This window comes from Portunus trituberculatus, chromosome 9, assembly GCF_017591435.1.
Source record: "Portunus trituberculatus isolate SZX2019 chromosome 9, ASM1759143v1, whole genome shotgun sequence".
Classification (NCBI taxonomy): domain Eukaryota; kingdom Metazoa; phylum Arthropoda; class Malacostraca; order Decapoda; family Portunidae; genus Portunus; species Portunus trituberculatus.
This window is the reverse complement of record NC_059263.1, coordinates 12,974,824-13,002,694: the sequence shown is the minus strand read 5'-3', so window position 1 is coordinate 13,002,694 and position 27,871 is coordinate 12,974,824. Positions and strand designations below refer to the sequence as shown.

At 43.7% G+C, this 27,871-nt stretch overlaps 2 protein-coding genes across 2 annotated transcripts in view; both read left to right on the top strand.

The window, feature by feature from the left end:
* LOC123501426 (leucine-rich PPR motif-containing protein, mitochondrial-like) overlaps positions 1-27,871 on the top strand; it is a 362,529-nt gene that overhangs the window by 305,339 nt on the left and 29,319 nt on the right. The gene's annotated exons all lie outside the window — the stretch shown is intronic.
* LOC123501427 lies at positions 275-1,716 on the top strand. Its single transcript, XM_045250255.1, has 3 exons — positions 275-471; positions 950-964; positions 1,094-1,716. Exons 1-3 carry the CDS (start codon positions 392-394, stop codon positions 1,365-1,367), a joined length of 369 nt encoding a protein of 122 aa, XP_045106190.1. The 5' UTR covers positions 275-391; the 3' UTR covers positions 1,368-1,716.

The window sequence follows — 27,871 nt, the reverse complement described above, 5'->3', positions numbered from 1 at the left end:
CCGAGAGCAATCTTCAACAAACTTAAGTAAGACATCAGCACATTCACGAACGACGCTCATCTTTACTGTAGGTTTCACCTCACCTGAGTCACTATCCTCACTGTCGCTCTCCTCACCCGTCACAGCCGCTACTATTTGTTCAGTGTTGAGAATTTCATTTCCTTGTGTTTGATCATTTTCTTCCAACCACTCATCCACGTCATCCACTGTTACTTCCTCTTCCCAGACTTTTCAGTAGCTGGTGAAAGTCTGTAGCCTCAAGCCTTCAAAATCGGCGCAGTAATCTTCATCCTTCATAAGTTTCTTCCAGGCATTAGTAAATGTTGTGTGTTTCATTTCTCTCCAGGCCTCATACATGTTATAAATAGCAGCTCTTATGTTGTAGTTTTTTATGTTAGCCAACGTTCTCTTGCCTCTAGTATCCTCAACTGCACCATCCTCTGTCTCCAGCACAACCAACACGTCATCCAGGTATTTACGTAGGTAAATCCTCTTGAACGATTATAACTCCTTGATCCATAGGCTGGATCAAGGAGGTAGTGTTCTTGGGCAGAAACATAGCTTTTATCTTCCCGTCAGCACTTTTTAACACATCTGAGGAAGGGTGGGCGGGAGCATTGTCAAGCAATATTAAAGCCTTCACGTCATCCGGTCTTATTTTGAGCACTTTCTCTTGATAGTTTTTCACTTCCGGAACTAAGTGATGTTGAAAATAATCAGTAAAGATATGAGAGTTGAATAAAGATATGAGAGTTGAACCATGCCTTAGATGAGTTATAATAATGGACAGGTAACTTGTCCATAATATCCTTGAGAGCCCGGGGTTTAGCTGCCTTCCCCACGACTGTCAACTTAAGCCTATGAGTACCAGACGCATTTCCTCCGCAAAGCACTGATAGGCGTTCCTTACTCACCTTCTTTCCTTTCACTTTCTTTTCATGCATCCCAGCCTGAGTGTTTCTTGGTAAGGCCCGCCACATCATACCAGTTTCATCAACATTATATATTTGTGACATGGATAAATCTTCATCATTAATAAGTTTCATCAACTCATCACGGAAAGGTTCAATCATTTCAGCATCGGCACTTTCAGCCTCACCTGTCACAGCCAGATTGCGGATGCCATGGCGCCTGCGGAAGCGCCAGAGCCACCCATCACTGGCCTTGAACTCAATACCCATGTGGGCAGCAAGCTTAGCAGCACTAGCGGCCAACTCCACTCCCCTCACTTCCACCCCACATGCACGCTCCTGGGTATGCCACTTGTACACTGCCAAATCAAGTTCAACACATTTCAGGTCTTTCATATGCTTTCTAGTTGCATCACCCTTTCCCGACACAGCAAATTTAACTGCATAATTTTCTAACTTTCTTCTAGCTTTTTTTTATGTCCGAAACTGTCTGTTTTTTCACCCCATACAGCTCGCAGACTTGGGCAACACTCATTCCTCCATCTATTTTACGTAAAAGTTCCAGTTTTTGCGACACAGAAAGGTGCACAGGTTTAGCTGTACGCTTGGTTACTTTCTTTGGTGGGTTTTTGGGTGGCATCGTTGTGAAGAAGAGGTGTATCCATGACAAGCACGTAAGCACAACACTCGTGTGACGCGGCAGACTTGTTTACAGTCCAGTACTAGACGTGTATGTCCGCCCGCGCTGCCATCTATAGTGCCCGATTTGCGAACTTTGTCTGGCGCGGTAGTTTGAAATCGACTTGTCCTGGACTTTTTTTTTTTTTTTTTTTTTTTCCCACAGACTCTTGTCCGGCAAATCCGAAATCCGGCAAATGGAGGTCCGGCAAATCGAGGGTTGAGTGTATAGTTATATAATATACCGCGCGCGTTGTTCCGGTCTGTGAGTTATCACAGTCTGTGGACAAGGCGGGTGGAGAGGCATTAATACTTCACAGAGAAGTGGGTGGAATTGTCCTTGTGGGCGGTTTCTCTAGGGGGTATTAAGGCCTCGCCCTGTTACACAGAGCATCTACCATTTATAAATTCTACTTGGTTGGGTGTAGGAGGAGAAGGAGTTGCTGAGAAGATTCCCTTACAGTGGGGGGAAAATATACACTGTTGGCGACCTTGAAAGAACCTGAGGGTTACGTCGGCTGTGAGTTATAGTAGTGGGGACTCTGTGGAGTGTTTTATATTCCCCATTTTACTGGCCGTAACTAAGCTGGTGATTTTGCCAGTATAACAGTCTAGTGAGCTGTAGCAGCTAACCACAGCCGGGTGATGTACTACGTTTGAAAACCGTAACAGTGGCGACCTCGCCAGGATAAACCAAGTGCTTTATAGTGTGTAGTGTTATTGTGTGGGGTATTATTACTTATATTATTGTATTGTTTGTGAAAACGAGTCCTTGTGAGCACCATGGAGAGAGTTACTGGCCTTTTCACCCCACCAGTGGAGGGTGAGGATGCGAGTGTGAGCCGGCGAGACTCACCACATGGGTATGATGAGTCGGTGGCCGCGCGTGGGGTCAGTGAGGACGCATTTACTATGTGTCATGATAATGCACATGGCGGTCCCAGTGAAGGTGATGTAGGATATATTAGCCCTGGCAGAAGTATCGGAAGCAGGGAAGGCTCCCGACGATCTAGTCCAGCAAGCAGTATTGCTGATATTGTCCAGTCAGCTGCCAGACTGGAGGAACTGCGATTGAAGCTGGAAATGAGGAAAATGGAGATAGAAGCAGAAGAGAGGCGAGAGTTAAAAAGACTAGCTGCTGAGGAGAGGGCTAGAGAAGCGGAAGAAAGACGAGAACTTCAGAGACTAGCAGCAGAGCAAGAGGCTAGAGAAGCGGAAGAAAGACGAGAACTTCAGAGACTAGCAGCAGAGCAAGAGGCTAGAGAGGCGGAAGAGAGGGCTAGAGAAGCGGAAGAGAGACGAGAGTTAAACAGACTAGCAGCAGAGAAGGAGGCTAGAGAGATGGAGAGAGAAAGGGCAGATGAAGATAGAGAGTTGGAGTGGGAGAGAACTCGCCATGCAGTAAGTACGCCTGGAGTTGTTGGTAGTGTAGGAGGAGTATGAGAACAGAGTGTAGAGCGTACTTTAGTTCAAAGTCTCCAGCTAGTCCCTGAATTTGATGAGGCAAAGGTGGCTTTGTTCGCTTCGAGAGGAAAGCCAAGGAGTTTGCTTGGTCTCGAGAGATGGGTAGGCTTAGTCGCGAATAAACTTAAGGGAAAAGCCTTGGAAGTTTATGATAAAATGTCAGCTGATGATCTGGATGATTATGAGGAGTTTAAGGCTGACATCTTGCGGGCATATGAGCTGCGACCAGAAGCCTATCGCTTGCAATTCAGAGGAAAGAGGAAGCGAGCAAGTGACTCCTACCTCGAGTGTGCTCGTTCACTGGAGCAAGTGTTTGAGAGATGGGTTGCTAGCGAGGGTGTTGACTCTCTCGAGGCTTTAAAGGAGTTAGTAGTTATGGAGCAGTTCATTGATATTGCTGATAAGGAGCTGGTACCTCTGTTGAGGGAGAAGAGGTTTAGGACCTTGAAGGAGGCTGCTACATGGGCTGATGATTATGTGTTGGCCCACCGTCCTGTGCAGCAGCCTGGGAGTTGGAGTCGTAAGGAAGGTGGTCCTAAGGGAGGCCCAGGGAGTGGTGGCAGTTCTTCCTCGGGCTCTCCAGGCCACTTTAGGCGATATACTGGATTCGGCAGTAAAATGGGTTTTGGAAAGCCCCAGGCCCCCACCCCTCCTTTTTCTGCGAAGGACAGGATGGCGGGAAAGGCGGCCTCCAGAACGCCCAAGTATGATTCCCAGCCTACGTGTTATCACTGTCGAGGGAAAGGGCATTTTAAGTTCAATTGCCCAAAATTAGTAACAGCTGAAACTCCAAAGTCCTCGCAGAAACCAGTTGCCTTGTTGGTGTGGCCAGATAAAGTTTGTGGTGATGAGTTGACTGCTCCTTCAGGCTTTAGAAGTGAAAAGGCACGGCGTGTGCCTGAGTTGTGTTTGGAGGAGGGAGAGCAGGTTGGCCCGCCTGTCCCTCCCCCTGTTGCCTTGCCCGCTGTTGTTAAGGATAGTGAGCTTGACTGGTGCCGTCCTTTCCTGTGTGGAGGCACTGTTGAGATTGATGGCACCAAATATCCCATCACTGTACTGCGTGATACGGGAACACAGCAGTCAGTGTGCCGAAATGTCACTGGGAAGAAGGTGACATCTAGTAAGGCAGTGTTGTGTCGTGGACTTAACACTGTGGAGGAGTTCGTGACGGCTGAGGTGACGCTGTCATGTCCTCTTGTCACTGCTACGGCGCAGGTAGCAGTGGCAGACGAACTGCCAGTCGCAGGAGTGGACTTCCTGCTTGGGAATGATTTGGCTGGTGGTCGTGTATGGATCCCAACCTCTGAGGAGGATGAGGTTGCTGAAGAGTCTGGGCCAGTGGTGCAAGACTCTGTAAATGTTGTTACCTGCTCTCAGGCCTGCTGGGCTGAGAGAGAGCCTGTTACTACCCAGGAGGTTGCTAGCAGCCAGGTGGGATTGACTCCAGATGGGAGTAGCAGTGCTGATGTGGTGGAGCCAGTGTTGGGCTCACCATTGAGTTCTGGTGTAGAGGCTGACGGTGACGGCGTAGAGTCACTTGTTAATGCACCGGACTCGACTTTGGGAGTTGTTGCTGAGAGTGAGGACGGAGTGTTGGGTGTAGCTGAGTTGTTTGATGGTTATCCTCACTCTGCAGAGCACTCCGGAGGGAGCACTCGTGCTGAGTCGCTTCCTGGTGTGGAGGCTGAGGGCTCTGATGTTCAGCACAGGCCCCAGCCTGATAAATCAGGCAGTTTGTTGGAAGTTGGCGCCCAGGGTGGGGAGACTTCCAGTTCTGCAGGGGGGGGTTGGAGGTTTCTCCCCCTGTGGAGCATCTTGGAGGCAGGGAGCGAGCTGTTCCCTTGCCTGGTGACTGCCTGGTTGGTGGTGATGATCCTTCTGAGGACTCACCGGATCACATGGCAGGAGCGGAGCAGCCTGGGCCAGCTCTCCGTCCTCGAGGCCGTGTGGGACGTAGGGTTGCAGCGTTGCCTCAACCCCATGACCCTATTGTCCCCCTTTCTCTTACCCAGCTAGAGCCTGCAGAGCTCATTCGTGGGCAGCAGGAGGACCCGGCGTTGGCCTCCTTCTTTGCTCGAGTGGGTGAGGGAAGTGAGGAGTTGGAGGGCAGGGAGGAGTTTGTCTTGCATCAAGGGGTGTTGTCGTAGATGGCAGGAGAGTGACGGTGGTGAGTTATTGCAAGTAGTTGTTCCGCAGAAGCTGCGTGAGGCACTTGTGCTGTTGGCACATGAGGGGCCCATGGCTGGACACCTGGGCATCTGAAAGACCGTCGCTCGCCTGCGTCGCAATTTTTGGTGGCCCAGCATGTCTGGAGAAGTAGCCACAATTCTTAAGTGCTGCCACACTTGTCAAGTGGTGGGCAAGCCTAATCGGACACCCCCTTTGGCGCCACTCCACCCTATCCCTGCTGTTGATCCTCCCTTCACGAGGGTTTTGATTGATATAGTAGGTCCTCTGCCTACTACCAGGGCTGGTCACAAGTATTTGTTGACCATAATGGATGTTACCACGCAGTATCCTGAAGCAATTCCCCTGAGAAGCACTCACTCTAAGGTGGTGCTGAAGGCTTTGTTAACCTTCTTTACACACTTTGGATTGCCAGCAGAGCTGCAGTCCGATCAGGGGACCAACTTTACTTCAAAGTTGTTTAAGGATACGATGACTGCGTGGGGGATCAAGCACATTGTGTCCAGTGCTTATCATCCACAGTCTCAGCGAGCCCTGGAGAGACATCATCAAACTCTCAAAACCATGCTCAAGATTTTCTGCATGGAGAGAGAGAAGGATTGGGACGAGGGTGTCCCCTTTGTCTTATTTGCGGTGAGAGAAGCACCCACTGAGTCCTTGGGTTTCTCACCCAATCAGCTAGTGTTTGGACACCGAGTGCGTGGACCGCTCGACGTAGTTCGGGAGGCTTGGTGTCAGCCGTCGCCTGAGCGCCCTGCCCTGTCTCACTGCTTAAGAGCATTATGAGCAGTCGAAAGAGACTAGCCAAGGCATTAGAGGTGGCGCAGGCCCACCTGTGTAAGGCCCAGCAGAGTATGAAGGGGTATTATGACCGAAGGGCCAAGTATCAGAGTTTTGCTCCTGGAGATGAAGTGCTTGTGCTGTTACCACTTCAGGGCCAGCCGCTTGCTGCCTGCTATAGTGGCCCCTATATTACAGAGAAGAGGGTAGGTGACCTCGACTACCTGGTGGTCACTCCTGACCGGCGCAAGAGGGCTCAGCTGTGTCACGTTAACATGCTGAAGCCCTATTTTTGTTCTACTAGCCAGAAGGGCTCTTGTAGTTCTGCCGTGCAAGAGGCATCTTCAGTTTTGTTTTTGTGCCGGGAGGGAGAGGCTCCAGAAGTTATTGGGCCTGAACCTGTTGTTCCTACAGGGCAGTGGGAACGGAATAGCCTCCATCTCTTGAAAGAGGAGGTTGACCATTTAGGGCAGGGGTTCTCAAAGTGGTCGATATCGACCCCCAGGGGTCGATGGGACCATCCAAGGGGTCGATGAATATCCAGGGGGTCGATGAATAATCGAAGAGTCAGTAAATGGTACTGCTGGAGTCGAAGGGACCTTTGAAGCCCCCGACTAGAAATCCCAGATTATAATTTGTAAACATCTGAAGAATATCGGGCACCATTAAATAAAAAAAAAAAACATAATTTATTGATTTCAAACAATAGGAAATTTTAGCAGTGCTGGCAACACTACATTCAACCAATCTTCCTTGTCTCGCACCTCTACTGCCCGTACCAGGGTCCGTACAGGAAGCATTCCTGTCTCTGTCCTGTACTGAGTGAGTGAGCGTATTCCCGCCCACCCCGCCCCACCCACATCTCGCTGTCTCGCTGCTCGCATTCAGTGTACTCTTAGCTCCCGTAACTGGTCCGTGAATTGATTATTGTGACGCATTGAAAATTGTGTGTAATAGACATAATGGCTGCTGTAGCTGCTAAGAAGAAATGCCGCCAGTATTCTCAGGAATATTTGAAATATGGATTCATTACTTCATTAAGCAATGACACCATGCCATTATGTCTCTTGTGTGAAAAGACTTTCAGTAATGATGCCATGAAACCTGCAAAGATGAAGGACCACCTTGAAAGAGTTCACTCTGATAAGAAACACAAAGACCTTGACTATTTCAAGACACTGAAAGAAAAACTCAAGGGTCGATCAAGTATCAAGACCTTTTCAAAGCCCCCGCCAGTGCTGATACTGAAGGAGGTTTAAAAGCCTCATACAACATCTCCCTCATGATAGCAAAGAAAGGAAAGGCACACACTATTGGTGAAGAACTCATAATCCCAGCCATTAAAGAAGTTATAGAAACTGTTATAAAGAAGGATTCTAGCTCTGTTTTGAAAAATTTGCCATTAAGTAACAGTACAGTGCAAAGAAGAATTGATGAAATGGCAGATAATGTTGAAAAACCTTGGTGTCTGAACTTCAGGATATTAAGTTGTCTCTACAACTTGATGAATCAACTTTTGGCATCTCTAATCTTCTCATGGCATATGTGAGGTATTACAGTCAAAGTCAAAAGGACATAATTGATGAATTTTGTTTGCTAAATATCTCACAGCTGATGCCAAAGGTGAAACAATTTTACGATGTGTGCAGCAGTATTTTGAAAAGCACAACATACCTCTCAGTAATATTACTGCAGTGGCTACTGATGGTGCACCAGCAATGATTGGCGGTACAGAGGATTTGCAAGCCTACTCAAAGAAAAAGTGCCTAATATACGTACTGTACACTGTGTACTGCACAGGCAACATCTTGTAGCCAAGAAACTCAGTGGTGAACTGCATGATGCCTTGAAAGTGTGCATCAGGGCAATTAACAAAATCAAGGCACATCCACTTAACTCGCGATTGTTTGCACTGCTGTGCGAAGAGAATGATGACATGTTTAACCAATTGCTCCTGCACACTGATGTAAGGTGGCTGTCTAGAGGTCACAGCTTACAAAGACTTGTTGACTTGTACAGCTCAACTCTTCAGTTCCTGGCAGACGTGGACTCATCTCTATGTGAAGAGTTGAAAAAATGCAAAAATGCCCTTTTCTATTTGGCAGACCTCTATTCTAAATTTAATGAGACACAAAAATGCCTGCAGGGTAAAGATGTTACCATCATTCAGGCCAGGACAGTTCTACTGGGATTCCAAGGCAAGCTTGGCTTGTTCAGAGCTTCACTGGCCCGTAGAGATTTTCAGTATTTTTCAAACTTACAACAGGTACAAAGTGAAAAAATTTCGGATGGTGACCTAGAAACATACATAACTCATCTGGAGAATTTAATTGAAGACTTTAAAGTGCGCTTTGAAGACCTGGAGAAAATGAATGTGCCTGAATGGATCCTAACACCATTTGATGTTGAGATAGGGAATGCAGACATTCCATTACACTTGAAGGAAGAATTCATTGACATGACTGTGGACCTGGAAGCAAGTGCCTTGTTCAGAAGAAAAGGCCTCCGTGAATTCTGGATCAACGAGAACAACGTTGCTAAATATCCTCAGCTTTGTGCAGTGGTTGAGCCATTTTTACTTGCTTTCCCAAGTTCATACATGGTTGAAGCTGGTTTCAGTCATGCAAATGCAGTCTTAACAAAGCAGAGGAACAGACTAAGCTTGGAAGAACGAGGCGACCTACGGCTGAAGCTCACCAACCTGCAACCTAAAATCAGCATCCTTGTTGAGGCCCATCAGGCACATCCTTCCCATTAATGATGTCAACATTGAAGGAGGAAAAGGTATGTTGCACTGAGAATTAAGTTGCATATACTGTACACTTGACATATTTTCATACTGTGTTTAACGATTTTATAATACGTACTGCATGTCAACTACTACTACTACTACTACTACTACTACTACTACTACTACTACTACTACTACTACTACTACTACTACTACTACTACTACTACTTACTACTACTACTACTATTGCTTTTGACATTGGTATTTTTTTTTCTTTAATTTAAAGCTAGGGGGTCGATGAAAATTTTGAAGTCTCACTGGGGGGTCGACGAGTTAAAAAGTTTGAGAACCCCTGATTTAGGGGATCAGCAATATGAGTTGCTTCGGCGGCTGAGAAAGTACTCTTCAGTGTTTAGCAGTGTCCCAGGCAGGACACAGTTGATAGAACACGATATTGATGTTGGGGACGCAGAGCCTGTCAAACTGCCCCCCTACCGAGTAAATCCTATGAAGCAAGCACTGGTGGAGAAGGAGTTGGAGTACATGCTTGAGCATGGGCTCATTACTCGGACTTACAGTCAATGGAGTTCCCCAGTCACCCTGCAGCCTAAGCCTGATGGCAAGGTCAGGTTTTGTATTGACTTCAGGCGGGTTAATGCTCTAACAAAAGTAGACACTTATCCCTTGCCCGTGTAGATGACTCTGTGGACCGAATCGGGTCAGCTACTTTTATCACCAAAGTGGACCTTGTCAAGGGGTACTGGCAGGTCCCATTGACGGAGCGGGCTAAGGAGATAGCGAGTTTTGTGGCCAACGGCGCTGTCTATCAGTGCTAAGTGATGCCTTATGGGCTGCGAAATGCCCCAGCCACATTTCAGCGTCTCATGGACCGAGTTACTGATGGTCTGACTCACTGTGTCGTATACATTGATGACGTGGTCATCTATGACACAACATGGGCTGAGCATCTGACTAATGTAAAGCCCTCTTTGCACGACTCCAGGAAGCGGGATTAGTTGTCAACTTGGAGAAGTGTGAATTTGTACAAGCTCGGGTGCAATACCTGGGTTACCGAGTGGGCCATGGCTACATCACTCCTCCTGAAGCCAAAGTAGAAGCGATCAGGTGGTTCCCTGCACCGACCTGTCGCCGTGCCTTGCAGAGATTCTTAGGAGTGGTAGGTTACTACCGTCGTTTTGTACCGGGTATTCGACCCTCCTGGCACCTCTTACAGATCTCTTGCAGAAGGGTAAGAAGTGGGTCTGGAGTGAAGACTGTGAGCGCCTTTCACCGAGTTAAGACCATTTTATGCGAGATGCCAGTGCTCCAGGCCCCTGACTTCAGACAAGTTTTGCTCGCAGTAGATGCCAGTCAGGTGGGAGTAGGCGCAGTTTTATTGCAGCCTGATGACCAGGGTGTTAACCACCCTGTGTGTTATTTTTCAAAAAGTTTACTCCGCCCAGAAGAACTATTCAGTCATTGAGCAAGAGCTGCTTGCCATTTTGTTAGCCTTGCAGCATTTTGAAATTTACATCCCCACTTATGGGCCCCAAGTAGTCATCTATTCAGATCATAGTCCCCTTCAGTTCTTAGAAAAGTTTAAATTTAAAAATCAGCGTTTAACTCGCTGGAGTCTTCTACTCCAGGAGTACAATATTATTGTCAGACATATAAAAGGAGCAGACAACATTGTAGCTGATTGTCTGTCCCGGGGCCATTCCCTTTAATCAGTTCCATGCCTTTTTAAAAAATTTTGTAAATGTTTTGTTTCCAAAATTTTTTCTTTTAAGGGAGGGCGTGTGAGGGCCAGCGCATTATTTCCCCTTTATTTAATTATATTATATGTGTAGCCTCTGGCCCAAGCGTGGGCTGTTGCTGTTCCGTTGTGCGGCCAAACCCCCTCTCTTTGTTTCCACCATTTTGTGCGCCTGTGAGCTTCACATTAGTAACCAGCCAGTCTTCAGCGGAGGTAGACACGTGCGCTCTTGGTTTCTGGCACAAGGTGGAGACACGTGTTGCTGGGCTGTTCTTGTTACTCGCTAGTCATTGGTCTGGGAGTTGTGCCCTCCTGTTGAGTAGCTGGCTTGCTACTGGGTAGACCATGGCTGCTTAGGACAACGGGCTTGTTGTCCTGAGGAAAGTGTAGCCGGTTGGGGCTGTATTTCCTGTTGTGCGTTCGTCCACTCGGGTGTGGCGACGCGGAGGGACGCGTTATTGTTTCGTCCGTTGTTGCTGCTGGTGGCTGTGGTCATCAGTGTGTTTTGTTGGGTGGCTGTGTGCCCCCACCATCTTTTGTATAGTTTCAGTAGTAAACTGTATTGTAGTGGTAGTAGCCACGCACACTATTGAATGCTGAGAGGCTTCATGTCGGCCAGTAGTGCGTAGTGTCGTCCGCCAGACGTGTCTGCGGCGAGTGTATAGTGGGTGTCACCCGTAGATGGTGTCTGGGCTTGTGTGTACATCACCGGATGTGCTGTACACATCATATATTGCAGTAATAGTAGGCCAGGGATGTCAGTCTAACAGGTGTTATTAAGCAATTATTGTAGTAGAATAGTATAGTTATATAATATACCGCACGCGTTGTTCCGGTCTGTGAGTTATCACAGTCTGTGGACAAGGCGGGTGGAGAGGCATTAATACTTCACAGAGAAGTGGGTGAAATTGTCCTTGTGGGCGGTGTTTCTAGGGGGTATTAAGGCCTCGCCCTGTTACACAGAGCATCTACCATTTATAAATTCTACTTGGTTGGGTATAGGAGGAGAAGGAGTTGCTGAGGAGATTCCCTTACAGTGGGGGGAAAATATACACTGTTGGCGACCTTGAAAGAACCTGAGGGTTACGTCGGCTGTGAGTTATAGTAGTGGGGACTCTGTGGAATGTTTTATATTCCCCACTTTACTGGCCGTAACTAAGCTGGCGATTTTGCCAGAATAACAGTCTAGTGAGCTGTAGCAGCTAACCGCAGCCAGGTGACGTAAGTTTAAAACCGTAACAATATATATATATATATATATATATATATATATATATATATATATATATATATATATATATATATATATATATATTTTGATGTTTTGGAGTATATATATATATATATATATATATATATATCAATAGTGCCTTGGAATACGAACTTAATCCGTTCAAAATTTTTTTCTTACTCCAAAATGTTCTTACTCCAAAACATCAAAATACATGTATTCATATGGAAGTAATTATAATTTGTTCCAAACCACCTCCCAAGACCAAAAATATTTTATTTTCCACCTAATTTCTTACTTTTTGAATACTATTACTATATATATACTACTAGTATTATGGTATAACTATAAAAGATAGAAAAATAAAGCAGGAAAGTAAGCAAAATATAATATGAAAATTCAACTTCTCGTGGTCAGAAACAAGCGTCACCACATCCTCATGTGACTCCATCAAGCCAGCACCACACTCTCTTATATGAGCCAATAAGTTTTTATATATATATATATATATATATATATATATATATATATATATATATATATATATATATATATATATATATATACTGCATTCATTATGGAAAATAAATCAGGGAAGTAAGCATATTGTAATATGAAAATTCAACTTCTTCACAGTCAGGAACAAGCGTCAACATTTTTTGGTCAAGACGGCCCCTGACCACGACGGCCCCCGACGACGGCCCTCCCCAACAGCTCCATGTTTTCCATGACGATCCCACACCAAGTTTTAGGTTATTGTCCTCTTATTTCTTTCATGGCAACTCAGCGTTCCTGAGATAGTGTTTTGTAGTATGGAGCATTAAAAACCATAACGTATTGGTACACCGGTGTACTGTATCCTGCGCATACAGTGCATATACGTATCCAGGGTGTAACATAACTTTCTTTAAAATTGAAAGAGGTAAGAGAACATGCATTTGTAAGCAGAAAATGGTATATACACATATGCATTTTAAGGTTTTATTTACCCGTAAGATGATTTTAAAATTTCTGAGAGGCACGCGATAGTCCATTGTGTTTTTTATAAGGTGATGACGACTGTTGCTGGCTTGCTGCAGCAGCCAGAGGTGCCACTTGGCTAAATACCCAATGTTTTAATATTATGTTTTGCAATCTTACATTTAAGACAGATTGTATTATGTTTTGCAATCTTACATTTAAGACAGATTGTAGCAACAAGTATGCTTGACTCCATCAAGCCAGCAGTACGCACTCTTATTTAAACCAATAACAATTCTAATATTGTCATGCATCATAATAAGTTTCTTAACTGCTTACTTATCCACATAAATACATGTATATCTTATATCTCACCAAGAAATACATAAAAAAAATTATAAAATACAGCATACTGACATAAGTTCTCCTGACACTTCCCTCACACCTACACAAATATATCTTTGTAAAAGCTGATACATGATTGGCTAATTGTCCACCATCTTGAAAACAATGGGCCAATGACAGGCCTCGATATACGACAAATAGCCTCAAGCATAAACAAACTGTGCAGCATAAAGGAGCGCGGCTTCTGAAAAGTGCCACGATCATGTCTGAAAGGTTCTAACGTAAGAGTAATGATCGTGCCTGACGGGCTGTAAGTGTTAAGGCTTTCAATTCATGAGCTGGATAGTCTCTCTTCCCCTCGTATCTTCTAGAATCTTCCATACGTCTGTCTGTATGTCTCGTGACCATGTGTGCTGATACGCTAGGTAGTGATCTTAATAACTAAAAACACTTAATATTATTATCCCCGGCACTACAAAACAACAACCAAATAACTGCAAACAACACTCCTGAGGCACTGAGGCAGTGTGGTGCCCAGCATGCAGTCAGCATGCAGTGCTGCATGCAATCTGTTGACTGCGTTTATTATTGTTCACACTCCAAAGTAAAGTTCGTCCTCCAATGCAAAAAAAAAAAAACGATTTTTTTTTTGTTCGTAATCCAAGTTGTTCGTACTCAAAAGCATTCATACTCCAAGGTACCACTGTATTATATATATACAGTAAAGTCCCGGGTTACGTCGGTCTCGAGTTACGTCAAACTTGTAGTTACGTCATTCCACTATAAGGTAATTTAAGATTTAAAAAATTGAAAATTTATAAATCGTAAAGTGCGGGATTTATTGTTATTGTTGGTGGTTGCCTGCCACACCGCCCGCCTCACACTTGAATACAACAACACCCTGCCTCAGTTCCACCACACCATCGCCCCTGGCAAGAGTGTTATCCTACTTCTGCGTTTACTGACTCACGTTTTTAGTATCTTGCTCAATGGCACCAAAGAGAAAACTTCTTAGTGACAGCAGTGATGCTAAGAAAAGGAAAACCATTATGCTACAAGAAAAAGAGGGCATAATTAAAAGACATGAGAAGGGAGGCAGCAGCTGTGTGTGAGGGAGGGAAGAAGGAAATGGGAAGCCCGTTACCATGACAACGAGGAGGTTGACGACCTTGAGGGCTCGCACACCCATCACAACAATAACAACTCCGGAGCCTTCGCCTGGGCCACACGACACTCGCAGCTGACTTGCACCGTCTGCGCCTGTCTGCTAATCCCTATTGCCCTTTCCTATTGCATTTCCTGCCCCGCTGCCCACGCTTCTACTCCCACCACTCTGCACTACACTCCCAGCTGTCCCCTCTGGGCGTCACAACATTCGACCTGCCCACCCTCCTGGCGGCCTCAGGCGTCCACCCCTCTCAGCAACCTGCAGTCCTTCGTGTTCGTAGCCCTAATCAACAACAAAAACAAACTTGTGCTTCATATTCCTACGTAGTTGTAAATAATATAACAATATAACCTTTAACTTACCTGAATGACCATAAACAATGATTGGTTGAAAACTCGATAATATGCTTTGAAATGTACGGAAACTCGAGTTACGTACAAAATCGACTTACGTCATGTTTCAGGAACGTAACTCTGACGTAAACCGAGACCTTATATGTATATATATATATATATATATATATATATATATATATATATATATATATATATATATATATATATATATATATATATATATATATATATATATATATATATATATATATATATATATATATATATATATATATATATATATATATATATATATATATATATATATATATATATATATATATATATATATATATATATATATATATATATATATATATATATATATATATATATATATATATATATATATATATATATATATATATATATATATATATATATATATATATATATATATATATATATATATATATATATATATATATATATATATATATATATATATATATATATATATATATATATATATATATATATATATATATATATATATATATATATATATATATATATATATATATATATATATATATATATATATATATATATATATATATATATAGTAAAGTCCAGGGTTACGTCGGTCTCGAGTTACGTCAAACTCGTAGTTACGTCAGTCCACTATAAGGCAATTTAAGATTAAAAAAATTGAAAATTTATAAATCGTAAAGTGCGAGATTTATTGTTATTGTTGGTGGTTGCCCACCACACTGCCTGCCTCACGCTTGAATACAATAACACCCTGCCTCAGTTCCACCACACCATCGCCCCTGGCAAGAGTGTTATCCTACTTCTGCGTTTACTGACTCAAGTTCTTAGTATCTTGCTTAATGGCACCAAAGAGAAAACTTCTTAGTGACAGCAGTGATGCTAAGAAAAGAAAAACCATTATGCTACAAGAAAAAGAGGACATAATTAAAAGACATGAGAAGGGAGGCAGCAGCTGTGTGTGAGGGAGGGAAGAAGAAAATGGGAAGCCCGTTACCATGACAACGGGGAGGTTGACAACCTTGAGGGCTCGCACACCCATCACATCAATAACAACTCCGGAGCCTTCGCCTGGGCCACACGACACTCGCAGCTGACTTGCACCGTCTGCGTCTGTCTGCTGATCCCTATTGCCCTTTCCTATTGCATTTCCTGCCCCGCTGCCCACGCTTCTACTCCCACCGCACTGCACTACGCTCCCAGCTGTCCGCCCTGTGGGCGTCACAACATTCGACCTGCCCACCCTCCTGGCGGCCTCAGGTGTCCACCCCTCTCGGCAACCTGCAGTCCTTCACGTTCGTGGCCCTAATCAACAACAAAAACAAGCTTGTGTTTCATATTCCTACATAGTTGTAAATAATATAACAATAGAACCTTTAACTTACCTGAATGACCATAAACAATGATTGGTTGAAAACTTGATAATATGCTTTGAAATGTACGGAAACTCGAGTTACGTACAAAATTGACTTACGTCATATTTCAGGAACGTAACTCTGATGTAAACTGAGACCTTACTGTATATGTATATATATATATATATATATATATATATATATATATATATATATATATATATATATATATATATATATATATATATATATATATATATATATATATATATATATATATATATATATATATATATGAATACTCCGCCTAACGAACAGGATTGGGGATTGATGGATGGATTTTGAATTAATGGCGCTGCAACAATGACGGTCATATGGCGCCACTACTATAAATTAATTTCAACAAACGTGTATATAAAAAAAAAAAGAAAAAAAATGTGATTAAAAAAAAAATTAAAATTGAGTAAAAACAATACAATTAAGAATGTAAAAACTAAGAACACTATTAACCTAAATAAAACATTGAAATACATAGAGTAAAATAAAATAAAATTCACAGCTTAGGGAGAAGGCCAGCTTCTCCCAAAAGTCTAAAAACGTCATGGCCATGGACCTGGCACTCTGGTCCAAGGACCTTTGAGATATAATAGACACTGCTATCTCACCACGACAGCGGTAGAGGTAGCGGTGTCTTAAGTCAGTCAAACTAGGGCACTCCAGTAGTTGGTGCCGCACCATAAGCGGCACCCGGCAGTCTTCACAGTAAGGTTGAGGATCCCTCGTCAACAGGTACCTTTGTGTAAGGTACGTGTGACCTATACGCAGTCGCGCCAATAAAGCCTGTAAACGTCGATCCCAGACATGGGTGTATGTCCAGTGAGGGATAGGAGAAGTAGTGATCTCTCCCATTTTCGAGGTTGCGACCCCTGTTAGCCATCTCCTCTGCCAAATTGCTGCAACTGCCTCACGAATTAGAGGAAATACATCTCGAAACGGAACAGGGGCAGGAGATGGAGCACGACTTGCTGCCTTTTTAGTGAGGCGATCTGTGTGTTCATTCCCGGGAACACCTACGTGACCACCTCACGAGAACCTGAAAGTTTTTAGTGTTTTCCCATAAAAAAACAGTAACATAAAAGATTGGCTCCAGGGGCAAGGGAAACCACCTACTGGGACGACAATGGGAGCGAGCGCTGGCTGCCGTGGACGGGGTACCTCGTCCCCATGCGGACCAATCGTTTAAAAAAAAAGGCCCCACATGATGCAGAATGTTTGTCCACGACAGAGCTAAGAACCCCCTCCCAAAGCATCCCAACCTGGACACCCAACCATCCAGCACAGGATGGCTCCTATTGGGCGATCCCTCCAGCGCGTGGCTCCGCTAGTCCACTGGCAGCCTACGTAGGAACCATTTAGTCTGGCCTCTTACTGGCGACTTTACTAGCATGGGTAGCCCTCTCCCCCTTGAAAGGGAAGAGCAGGGGTCTAAGCCCCCTCTAGCTTAGCTCGCCAGGTCACAGGTGCACGCAAGTCCCCCCACCATGACAAAGCAGTTCCCATCTGGGGGGAAGGATGGTACCAGGACTCAGGGAGTTAGACTATGAGGAAAGGCTGAGGGAACTGGGGCTGACCACATTAGAAGAAAGAAGAACAAGGGGAGACATGATAACTATTTATAAATGGTGAACAAGATGGATGGATGGATGGATTTAATGTTAGGCGCCGCAACAGCGGAGGTCATTTGGCGCCTCTACAATAAAGTAAGAAGACAAAATTGTTGATAAAAACAACTAAAAGCAGTTAAAACAAATACAATAACTCTAAAACTAAAAGTACAATAAAACTAAATAAAACAAAAATACATATAATGAAATAAAATAATATTCACAAATTTGGGAGAAGACCAGCTTCTCCCAAAAAAATAAAAACATCATGGCCTTGGGCCAGGCACTCTGGTCCAAGGACTTTTGAGAGATAATAGACACCGCTATCTCTACCGCGACACCGGTAGAGGTAGCGGTGTCGTAACTCGATCAAACTAGGGCACTCAACCAGCAGGTGCCGCACGGTGAGCGGCACCAGGCAGTCTTCACAGTAAGGCTGAGGGTCCCTGGTCAACAGGTACCTTTGTGTAAAATACGTGTGACCTATGCGCAGTTACGCCAATAAAGTCTGTGAATGGCGATCCCGGACATGGGAGTATGTCCACTGAGGGATAGTGGAAGTAGTGATCTCTCCTATTTTCAAGGTTGCGACCCCTGTTAGTCATCTCCTCTGCCAAATTGCTGCAACCGCCACACGAATAGTGTGAAATACATCTGGAAACGGAACAGGGGCAGGAGATGGAGCGCGACTTGCTGCCTCTTTAGCGAGGCGATCTGCGTGTTCATTCCCGGGAACACCTATGTGACCAGGGACCCAAGAGGCCCCAACACGATATCCTCTTCTAGTAAGTCGGTACAGCCGCTCCAGGGCTGATAAAACCAGTGGGTGAAGGGAAATAAAAGAAGAGAGAGCAGTAAGAGCACTGCGACAGTCACAAAAAATTGTAAAAGACGAAACCGGGAGAGTAAAAATTATCTGTAAAGCTAGGACTATGGCAGACAGCTCCACGGTAAAAACGGATGCCAATGAAGGAAGACTGCCAGACTGATAAAAAGGGGAAAACCATACTAAACCCAACGCCTGGGTTGGATTTTGAACAATCAGTAAAAACGGGAATATCATCAGAATGAGTAAAATAGTGTCCTAAAAACCGTGAGTGGGACAGAGCTGGTGGAAAATCCTTCTTGCCATCAATAGTAGGAAGGCATAATGACACAACAGGAAATTACCAATAACCAACTCGTGGGAACCGGAAAGAGAGGACAGGAGTGGGGTCGAAAGATAAGTCCGCCATAAGATTTGCCACTCGAAGGCCAAAAGGTTTAGGTAGACTCGGTCAAGTGACATACACCTGCGAACGCGAGTCCCGCAATATTGACAGACAGAGGACAAAATCAGGAAGACGGTTGGTGTGAAACCAACACCGGAGCATCGAAGACTGGCGCCGGAGGCCGAGTGGCCAGAAACCAATATCCACTAGTAGGCTAGGTATTGGAGATGTCCGAAATGCACCCGTAGCCAAGCGAACCCCTGCATGATGCACGGAGTCAAGCATACGTAGTCGTGCATCCGTTGCAGAGGAGTAGATTAGCGTACGGTGAAGCAGCAGCAAAGTGTCCCTGTCTGCACCCCAAGAAGTGTGACTTAAAACCCGAAGAAGGGATAATGCCTGCTGACAAGACGCCTTAAGAGAAGGGAAATGGGGAACCCAGGTGATACGGTTGTCAAATAAAAGGCCAAGATATCGAGTCGCCTCCACGCATGAGAGGTGTCTATTGGCGAGGTATAAATCCGGGTCTGGATGGACACCATGGTTGCGACAAAAATGCATGGCTACGGTCTTCGAGGTGGAAAATCGAAAACCGTTCATGTTGGCCCAACTGGACACCCTATTGATTGCCAGTTGGAGCTTGTGCTCAATCAGTGACATCCTAGCAGCAGCAAAAGAAATACATAAATTATTAACATACAAGGAGCTGTGAATGCCATCTGGGAGAGTATCAATAACACCATTTATGGCGACTACGAATAATGTAACACTAAGAATAATTTTCTGTGGAACGCGCCATCATTTAGAGCAGTAGCCTCAGAGAGAACACTCCCCTCTCGAACCCGTAAAAAACGTCTGGATAAAAAATGTTGAATAAAAAGAGGAAGGTGGGCACGAAGACCAAAATTAAACAAAGACTGTAAAATACCATGACACCAAGCCGTGTCGTAGGCCTTCTCCAGGTCAAAAAAGATTGTTACTTGATGGTGGTGATTAGCGAAGAGGTCGGCGACAGTCCTAGGGTCTGCCACCATTCGCCCAGTAGACAACAAAACTGGTAGGAGAGGAGCAGAATACTTCCCAGCAATTCGGCAGACTTTGTTAATGACATCTGTAAGAGAGGTGTGGTCATTAATGGAAGACACATAAGCTTTCCAAGAGGCTCTTTGTGCCTCTTTTCAAAACGTGGTGGGCCCGAGCTCGGCAGCGCCGAAAAGCTTCCAGGTACTGCGGGTCTCCACGATGTCGCCGGAGACGAGAGGAAGCCGCCCGTTTCTCTTGCACAGCTTTAGTGCATGCTGCGTTCCACCATGGAACGGGACGCTTAGTAAAGCGACCGGACGTCCTAGGGATTGTCTGAAGCGCTGCTGTAATTAAAAAATCGGTAAATTAATCAACAGCCTCAGCACAAGTAGAAAAGTTAGCCAGCGGATGGATAAAAGAGCTAAGGTCTGTGAAACGAGGCCAATCTGCCTTGTCTAAAACCCACCGTGGAGGCCGGGACTGTGGCTCAGAGTTCACAGATTCCAATAAAATCGGAAAGTGGTCACTACCGTGTAAATCCGGTAGGACCCGCCAATTAAAATCAAGGAAAGAATTAGATGTACAAATAGAAAGACCGATAGCTGTAAAAGTCCCAGTAGGACTGTGGAAATGTGTGACATCTCCAGAATTTAAAATCTCCAATCCCTCATTCTCAATAAAAGAACTGATTAAAATCCCGTGAGGATTACTAGCACCTTCATCCCACAAGGGGTGACGGCCATTAAAATCTCCCAACAAAAGAAAAGGCCGAGTCAGCTGACGCACAAGGCTGTTAATGTTAAGCCTAGGAGGGCGATATAAACTGCAAATGGTGTACAATCGTCCCATAAAGACCTTAACAGGAACCACCTGAAGGGGAGAGTTAAATTGTAAAGGGATAACAGGTATATCCTGACGGACTAGAATAGCTTTGCCACCGTGGTGGCCCTGGTCAGGGAAAGGAGTGCTACAAAAGTCACGATAGCCAGGAGGACTAGAATAAGTACTATCACCTAGCATAGTCTCTTGTAGAGCTTCACAGGCTGGAAAGAACTCCGACAATAAAGCTTGGAGTTCCCTTCAGGAGGCGCGAAGGCCTCTACAGTTCCACTGTAGAAGCTTGAAGATGACTATTTGGGTGCAGTGGACGGGCGAGCCTTTTGAATGGGCTGCCCGTGACTCACCTCACTAGAAATAATCAACCGACAAGAAGACACTGGGAGTTGAGATGTACCGGGTCGTTGGACCGCAGCCTTTCGGCCTACCAGTGAGTGATGCGAACCATCATCACTCCTACCGGTCATCGGAAGACGAGGGTCAGACTGGACTGCACTTTTTGATACGGCGGGTCCACGAGGGAAGGCTGTGACAATATCATCGGACGTCTCCATGCAAAGACCGTCCACATCACAAGAAGCCCGATCTGAGACAGAGAATGTCACAGGAGGCTGAACAGAAACTAATGTAGCTACCCTAGCAGAGCGGGCCCTGTAGGACTTACGATTATGTGCACCGGGAGAAAACTTAGACTGCTTAGGCTGAGCTAAATCTAACGACTCCGCAGAGCCGCGGTGCTGTTTGGTCATGCCCTTCCAAGGCTTAGGCGATGCAGGAGGCAAATGGACATCCACTATATGGGTTAGTTTGGTCAAGTCCGTAGTATTCTTGTCGCTTCTTGCAGGTGACTCAACTGAGTCGTCGGACAAAAGGGCAAACCTATTAGTCAGATGAACAGGATCACCCGCCCCAACAGAGCGAAAGGTAGCAGGAGGAGTTGTCTTTGGACCGGCAGACTCAGCTGAAGAGCGAGCGGCCAATGAAGCATAGGATGTCGCACCAGTACCGGCCTTCTGGAGGTACAAGAGTTCACGGCGGGCGCTACCTAGGCTGATGAACTGAGGGTTAGCAAGCTGTAGAATGTCCTGCTCCAGGCGATACCTGGGGCATTGCCTGGAACGTACCTGGTTAGCATCCCAGCAATGGAAACAATAAGCTGCAGCATTGCAATGCTTCTCAGAATGAGCAATTACCGCATCGAGAAGCTTCTTTGCAGAAGCTTTTGCCATGGCCGTAGCAGTAGCACAGGAAACATTGAAGAGGATGGGAAATAAAACGCCTCACCCTAAGATTAATAGGCCCGATATTAACATGGTCAGGAAGAGTGGAAGCAAAAAGGTGAGAAGGATCATGTTGGAAGAGTTCCTCATCTTAGTCACCTTTTGGACTGAACTAGGACACATTGCTAGTATTTCCTCTTCTGGAAATTCATAAAGATCTTGACTATAAACACAACTTTTGCTATAATTAAAGGTGGGATAAGCCTTAACAGTCTCAAACATGTTGTCAGAAGGGCATGGGAGATGTTGCAACATCCTCGCTTGCGTAATATCTTTAGCTCGCACTAGCACCCCTTTCCCGTATTTCTTGAAGTTACCCTCAGGAATCGTGCCGATCTCTTTGGAAACGTACCGGGATGCATGGATGAAATTCCCGCGCCCATTTCTGTAGTATGCCACAAACCAATGTGGAGGCTGGATGTGGCGAACTTCTGGGACTGAATTCTCTAAGTAGCTTTCAAAAACATTTGGGATATAATCCAGGTCACTGTCTGTAATATTACGTGACTGGAGAAATTCAGTTTTAAAGCCATGGCCGGCGAGGGGCAGAGATGCTACATGTTCATAAGCCAAATGGGCTTTATCACATGATATAAACATCACATAACAGCGGTTAGAAGGAAAGTCCTTATCATAAACTAGTTGAATGCGAACAACTGTGCCATACGCCTTGAGAAGTGAGTGCAAGGCATGATAGGAAAATCATGGATTAACATTTACCATCACAAGGGAGTCTTATGCAGCAAAAATGCATCCCTCAGAAGAACTTCCAGAACAGGAGACTGCTGTGGGAGGCCATTGTGGAGGGGAATCCTCCACCTTACTCAGACCTGAAGATGACGTCTCGTGGGCCAGGTCAGCCACCTCACGAGAACCTGAATGTTTTTTGTGTTTTCCCATAAAAAACAGTTACACAAAAAATTGGCTCCAGGGGCAAGGGAAACCACCTACTGGGGCTACAATGAGAGCGAGCGCTGGCTGCCATGGACGGGGTACCTTGACTCCATGCGGACCAGTCGTTTTAAAAAAGGGCCCCACATGATACGAATGTTTGTCGACGACAGAGCTGAGACCCCTCCTCCCAAAGCATCCCAGCCTGGACACCCAACCATCCAGCACGGGACGGCCCTTACTGGTCCATCCCTCCAGTGGGTGGCTTCGCTGGTCCACTGGCAGCCTACGTAGGAACCATATAGTCTGGCCCCTCACTGGCAACCTTACTAGCATGGGTAGCTCTCTCTCCCCCTCGAAAAGGCAGAGCAGGGACCTAAGCCCCCTCTAGCCTAGCTCGCCAGGTCACAGGGGCATGCAAGCCCCCCCACCGCAACAAGGCGGTTCCCATCTGGGGGGTGTGAACAAGATTGACATATTGGACAGAGAATAAAGGTGACCACAAGTAATCATCTCCGAGGACATGGAAAAAAACTAATAAAAGACATCTGTCTAAATGACATGAGAAAGTAGAGTTTCCCACATCGTAGTATTGATAAGTGGAATAAACTGAGCAGTGAAGTCGTTGATGCGGTGTGTGTCAATCAGATCAAAGAGATATATGACAGGAGTGGCCAAGGAGGAAGGACACAGAGAACTTAGCTCGGGCCCTGTAATGCATAAATAGGTAAATACACACACACACACACACACACAGTGTTAAATAATAATGAGTGAGAAAGATATTCCATCTAAATGCAGGTATGTGACAAGGGAAAGAATGAAAGCTGATGATGACAATGTTGGTGAGGGAGGAGGAGAATTTGAAGGCTTTGATACGGCGCAAACTTCACTATTTGATAGAGTCTTCACTATCGAACGTAAATTAGATAAATTGATGAAGGAGAGTATGGGAATGAAAGAGAAAAAGAGAATGAAGAACAGGATAAAGAGCTCCAGAAATTGAAAGAAAGGATAAAAAGAGTGGAAGAAAACGAAACTAGGCTAAGAACCGAAAATGAAGAATTAAAAGTCCAAATAGCGAACTATAAGAAATTGATGGAAGAAGGACTCGGTAAAGCCGAGAAAGAAAAAGAAAAGCTAAAAGATCTAGTTAACAAAGAAGAAGAAAGAGTACAAGACGTGATTAAAAAAGAAGTACAAGCATGGAGAATCCAAGATAAGAAAGACAAGAAATCATTTCAAGAAGTATTTCAAGAACAGTTAAAAGAAAGAGATGAAAATATGACAAGCAAAATGATAGGAGTCCTCAAGAAAAAGAAAATTTAGTAAGAGAAATTGCGGAAAAAAGAAGAGTGTAATTATTTTTGGACTGAAAGAAAAAAATGTTAAATATAGACCAAGAAGGGAAAAAGACGAAATGAAATCAGTAAAAGACCTACTAAAACATCTGAATGACGAGGATAGACAGAACTTAGAAGAGGAAGTAGAAGAAATCCATAGAATGGGACCATATCAAGAAGGAACAGTGAGACCAATTAAGATATTACTAAAATGACAAGCAGCAGCAGAAGAAGTACTATATAGAAAAACGAAACTCAGAGAAACAGAAGGTTGCAAAGATATATATATATAAAGAAAAATAGAAACGAGGAGGAAAGGAAGAGACACAATGAACTGGTGGCAGAAGCAAGAGAAAAAAATAATGAAAGGTCAGAGGAGGAAAAGAAGGCATTTTTTTGGAGAATTATAGGAGACAGGATAAGGAAATGGTATATAAAAGAGAAAGAAGAGAAAAGAATGGAGCAAGTTTAACTAAAAATGATAAGAACAAGAGATTAAAAATGATGTATACAAACATAGATGGGATTTTATCTAGTAAATTAGAATTAAGAGATTACATAAAGAAAGAAGAACCAGATATTGTATGCCTGGTGGAAACAAAGTTAAATGAGGCAATAAAAATAGACATAGATAAAAGGTATAATATATGGAGGAGAGAGAGAGTGGGTAAAGGAGGAGGAGGAGTCATGATGATGTTAAGGAAGGAGATAGTGGTAAATCAAGTGGAGTTTGGGGAAGGAAAATCAGAAATACTGTATGTTAAGATGCATATTAACAAAAGGAGTTAACAATCATTGGAACATATGTGCCACCAAAACAAACTCATGGACTAACCAGGAATATAGAGACATGATAGATGACACAATAAGGAGTCTTACAAGAATCATTAATGAAAGGAGAAAAGTGATATTGATAGGAGATTTCAACTGTAAGGAGGTAGACTGGGAAAATTATGAAAGTGGTATGGGGAAGATGCCTGGGAGATAGATTCCTGAACCTAATGATAGATAATTTGATGGTCCAAAGAGTAAAGGAAAACACAAGATTCAGAGGAAACGATGAGCCGGCAAGATTAGACCTAGTTTTTACAAGGGATATACCAATTAACGATGATATAAGATACAAGTGCCCATTGGGAAAGAGTGACCATGTAATATTAGAGATGGATATAGAAGAAGGAAAGGAAGATAGAGATGAATCATACAAAGGAGACCGATTAAATTACAGAAAGGCTGATATTGAGAATCTCAAGAACTATTTTAAAACGTAAACTGGGAGGAGATGGAAAACTCATTAACGGTTCAAGAGAAATATAACTTATTTTTGGAAATATACAAAACTGGGGTCAGGGAATATGTTCCAAATATAGACCTAAAGAAGAAGGAAAGAAAGATTGGTTTAATGCAAGATGTGCTAGGGCAAAGGAGAAACGAGATGGAGCATGGAAAAGGTGGAGAAGAAACAGAAATCCAGAAAATAAGGAAAACTTCAAAACAGCAAGAAATGAATATGCTAAGGTGAGAAAGGAAGAAGAAAAGAACTATGAAAAGGACATTGTCGAAAAATGTAAGGAACAACCAAAATTGTTCTACAGATTCATAAATGGAAAAATAAGACAAAAAGAAACAATAGAAAGGTTAAAAGGAGAAAACAGAATGGTGGAAGACCCAAAAGTATGGCAGAACTGTTAAATAGTAAATTTCATGAGGTCTTTACTAAGGAATCCAAATTTGAAAGACCACAGGGTAATAGAGACTGTCTATATGAAAGAGATTAAAGTAACCAAGCTTGAAATAAAAAGTTGATGACGGAATTGGATGAGGAAAAGGCAATGGGACCGGATGAAGTCTCAGGCAGAATACTGAAAGAATGTAGGGAAGAACTAGCAAGTCCAATATACAACATCATAAAATGCTCAATAGAAAATGGAACAGTGCCAGTGGAGTGGAAAAGAGCTGAGGTGGTTCCCATATATAAGAGCGGAAGGAAGGAAGAACCTTTAAATTACAGGCCGGTATCACTAACTAGTGTAATATGCAAGATGTGTGAAAAAGTAATAAAGAAGCAATGGATCGAGTTTCTTGAAGACAACAAAATATTATCAAATAGCCAATTTGGTTTTAGAAAAGGTCGGTCATGTGTGACAAATTTATTGAGTTTCTACTCTAGAATAGTTGATAAAGTACAAGAGAGAGAGGATGGGTTGACTGTATTTATTTAGATCTAAAAAGGCTTTTGATAAAGTGCCACATGAAAGATTACTATGGAAGTTAGAGGAGAAGGGTGGCTTAAAAGGAAGCACATTGAGATGGATGAAGAATTACTTAAGGGGAGAGAAATAAGGACGATAGTTAAAGATATGAAGTCCAAGTGGAGAACAGTAGACAGCGGAGTGCCACAGGGGTCAGTATTGGCACCAATACTTTTCTCGTATATATAAATGACATGCCAGAGGAGTGAACAGCTACATAAATCTGTTTATGGACGATGCGAAACTGTGCAGAGTCATTAAACAAAAGAGGATTGTGAAATACTACAGGAAGACTTAAACAAGATCTGGAAATGGAGCAAAAAATGGGAGATGGAATTCAATGTGGACAAAAGCCATGTCATGGAAATGGGAAAAAGTGAAAGACGACCAGTGGGAATCTATAAGATGGGAGATGGAGTAGAACTAGAAAAAGTAAAAAAGGAAAAGGACTTGGGAGTGACAATGGAAGAAAATAATCAACCAGTTAGCCATATTGATAGAATTTTCAGAGAGACGTATAATTTGCTAAGGAATATTGGAGTAGCATTTCACTATATGGACAAGGAAATGATGAAGAAATTGATAAGTACTAAAATAAGACCTAGATTGGAATATGCAGGAGTTGTGTGGACTCCCCATAAAAGAAACACATAAGAAAATTAGAGAGACTACAAAAATGGCTACAAGAATGGTTCCAGAATTTAAAGGGATGGCATATGAGGAGAGACTAAAGGCAATGGATCTACCAACCTTGGAGCAGAGAAGAGAGAGGGATCTGATACAAGTTTATAAATTGATTAACGGAATGGATGAAGTGGATAATGAGAAACTGATCCTGAGAGAAGAATATGACTTTAGAAGCACAAGATCGCATAGTAAGAAACTAATGAAGGGACGATGTCTGAGAGATGTTAAAAAATTTAGTTTCCCGCAAAGATGTGTTGAGACTTGGAACAGTTTGAGTGAGGAAGTGGTATCAGCAAAGAGTGTACATAGTTTTAAAGAAAAATTGGATAAGTGTAGATATGGAGACGGGACCACACGAGCATAAAGCCCAGGCCCTGTAAAACTACAACTAGGTAAATACACACACACACACAAAGAAATAGAGTAGGTAAGATGGGAGGAGGAGTGATGTTGCTGGTTAAAAAAGATATAAAGGTGGATCAAGTGAAAGAAGGTATGGGAAAGGCAGAAGTGCTAAAGATCAGAGCAGAAACTAATGAAGGAAAAAAGAGGCACTACATAGTGGTGTACGTACCACCTAAGACAAATGCATGGTCAGTACAGGAATATGAAGAAATGATAAGAGATGCAGGAACATGTCTGGAAGAAATGTTGAGTGGCTGTGAACGAACTATAATGATGGGAGATTTTAATTGTAAAGAGGTGTGTTGGGAGGACTGGTCAATGGAGGA

Bases quoted from the DNA above. Each gene is read 5' to 3' on its own strand.
- LOC123501427 (XM_045250255.1), top strand. From the start codon at position 392: ATGTTAGCCAACGTTCTCTTGCCTCTAGTATCCTCAACTGCACCATCC.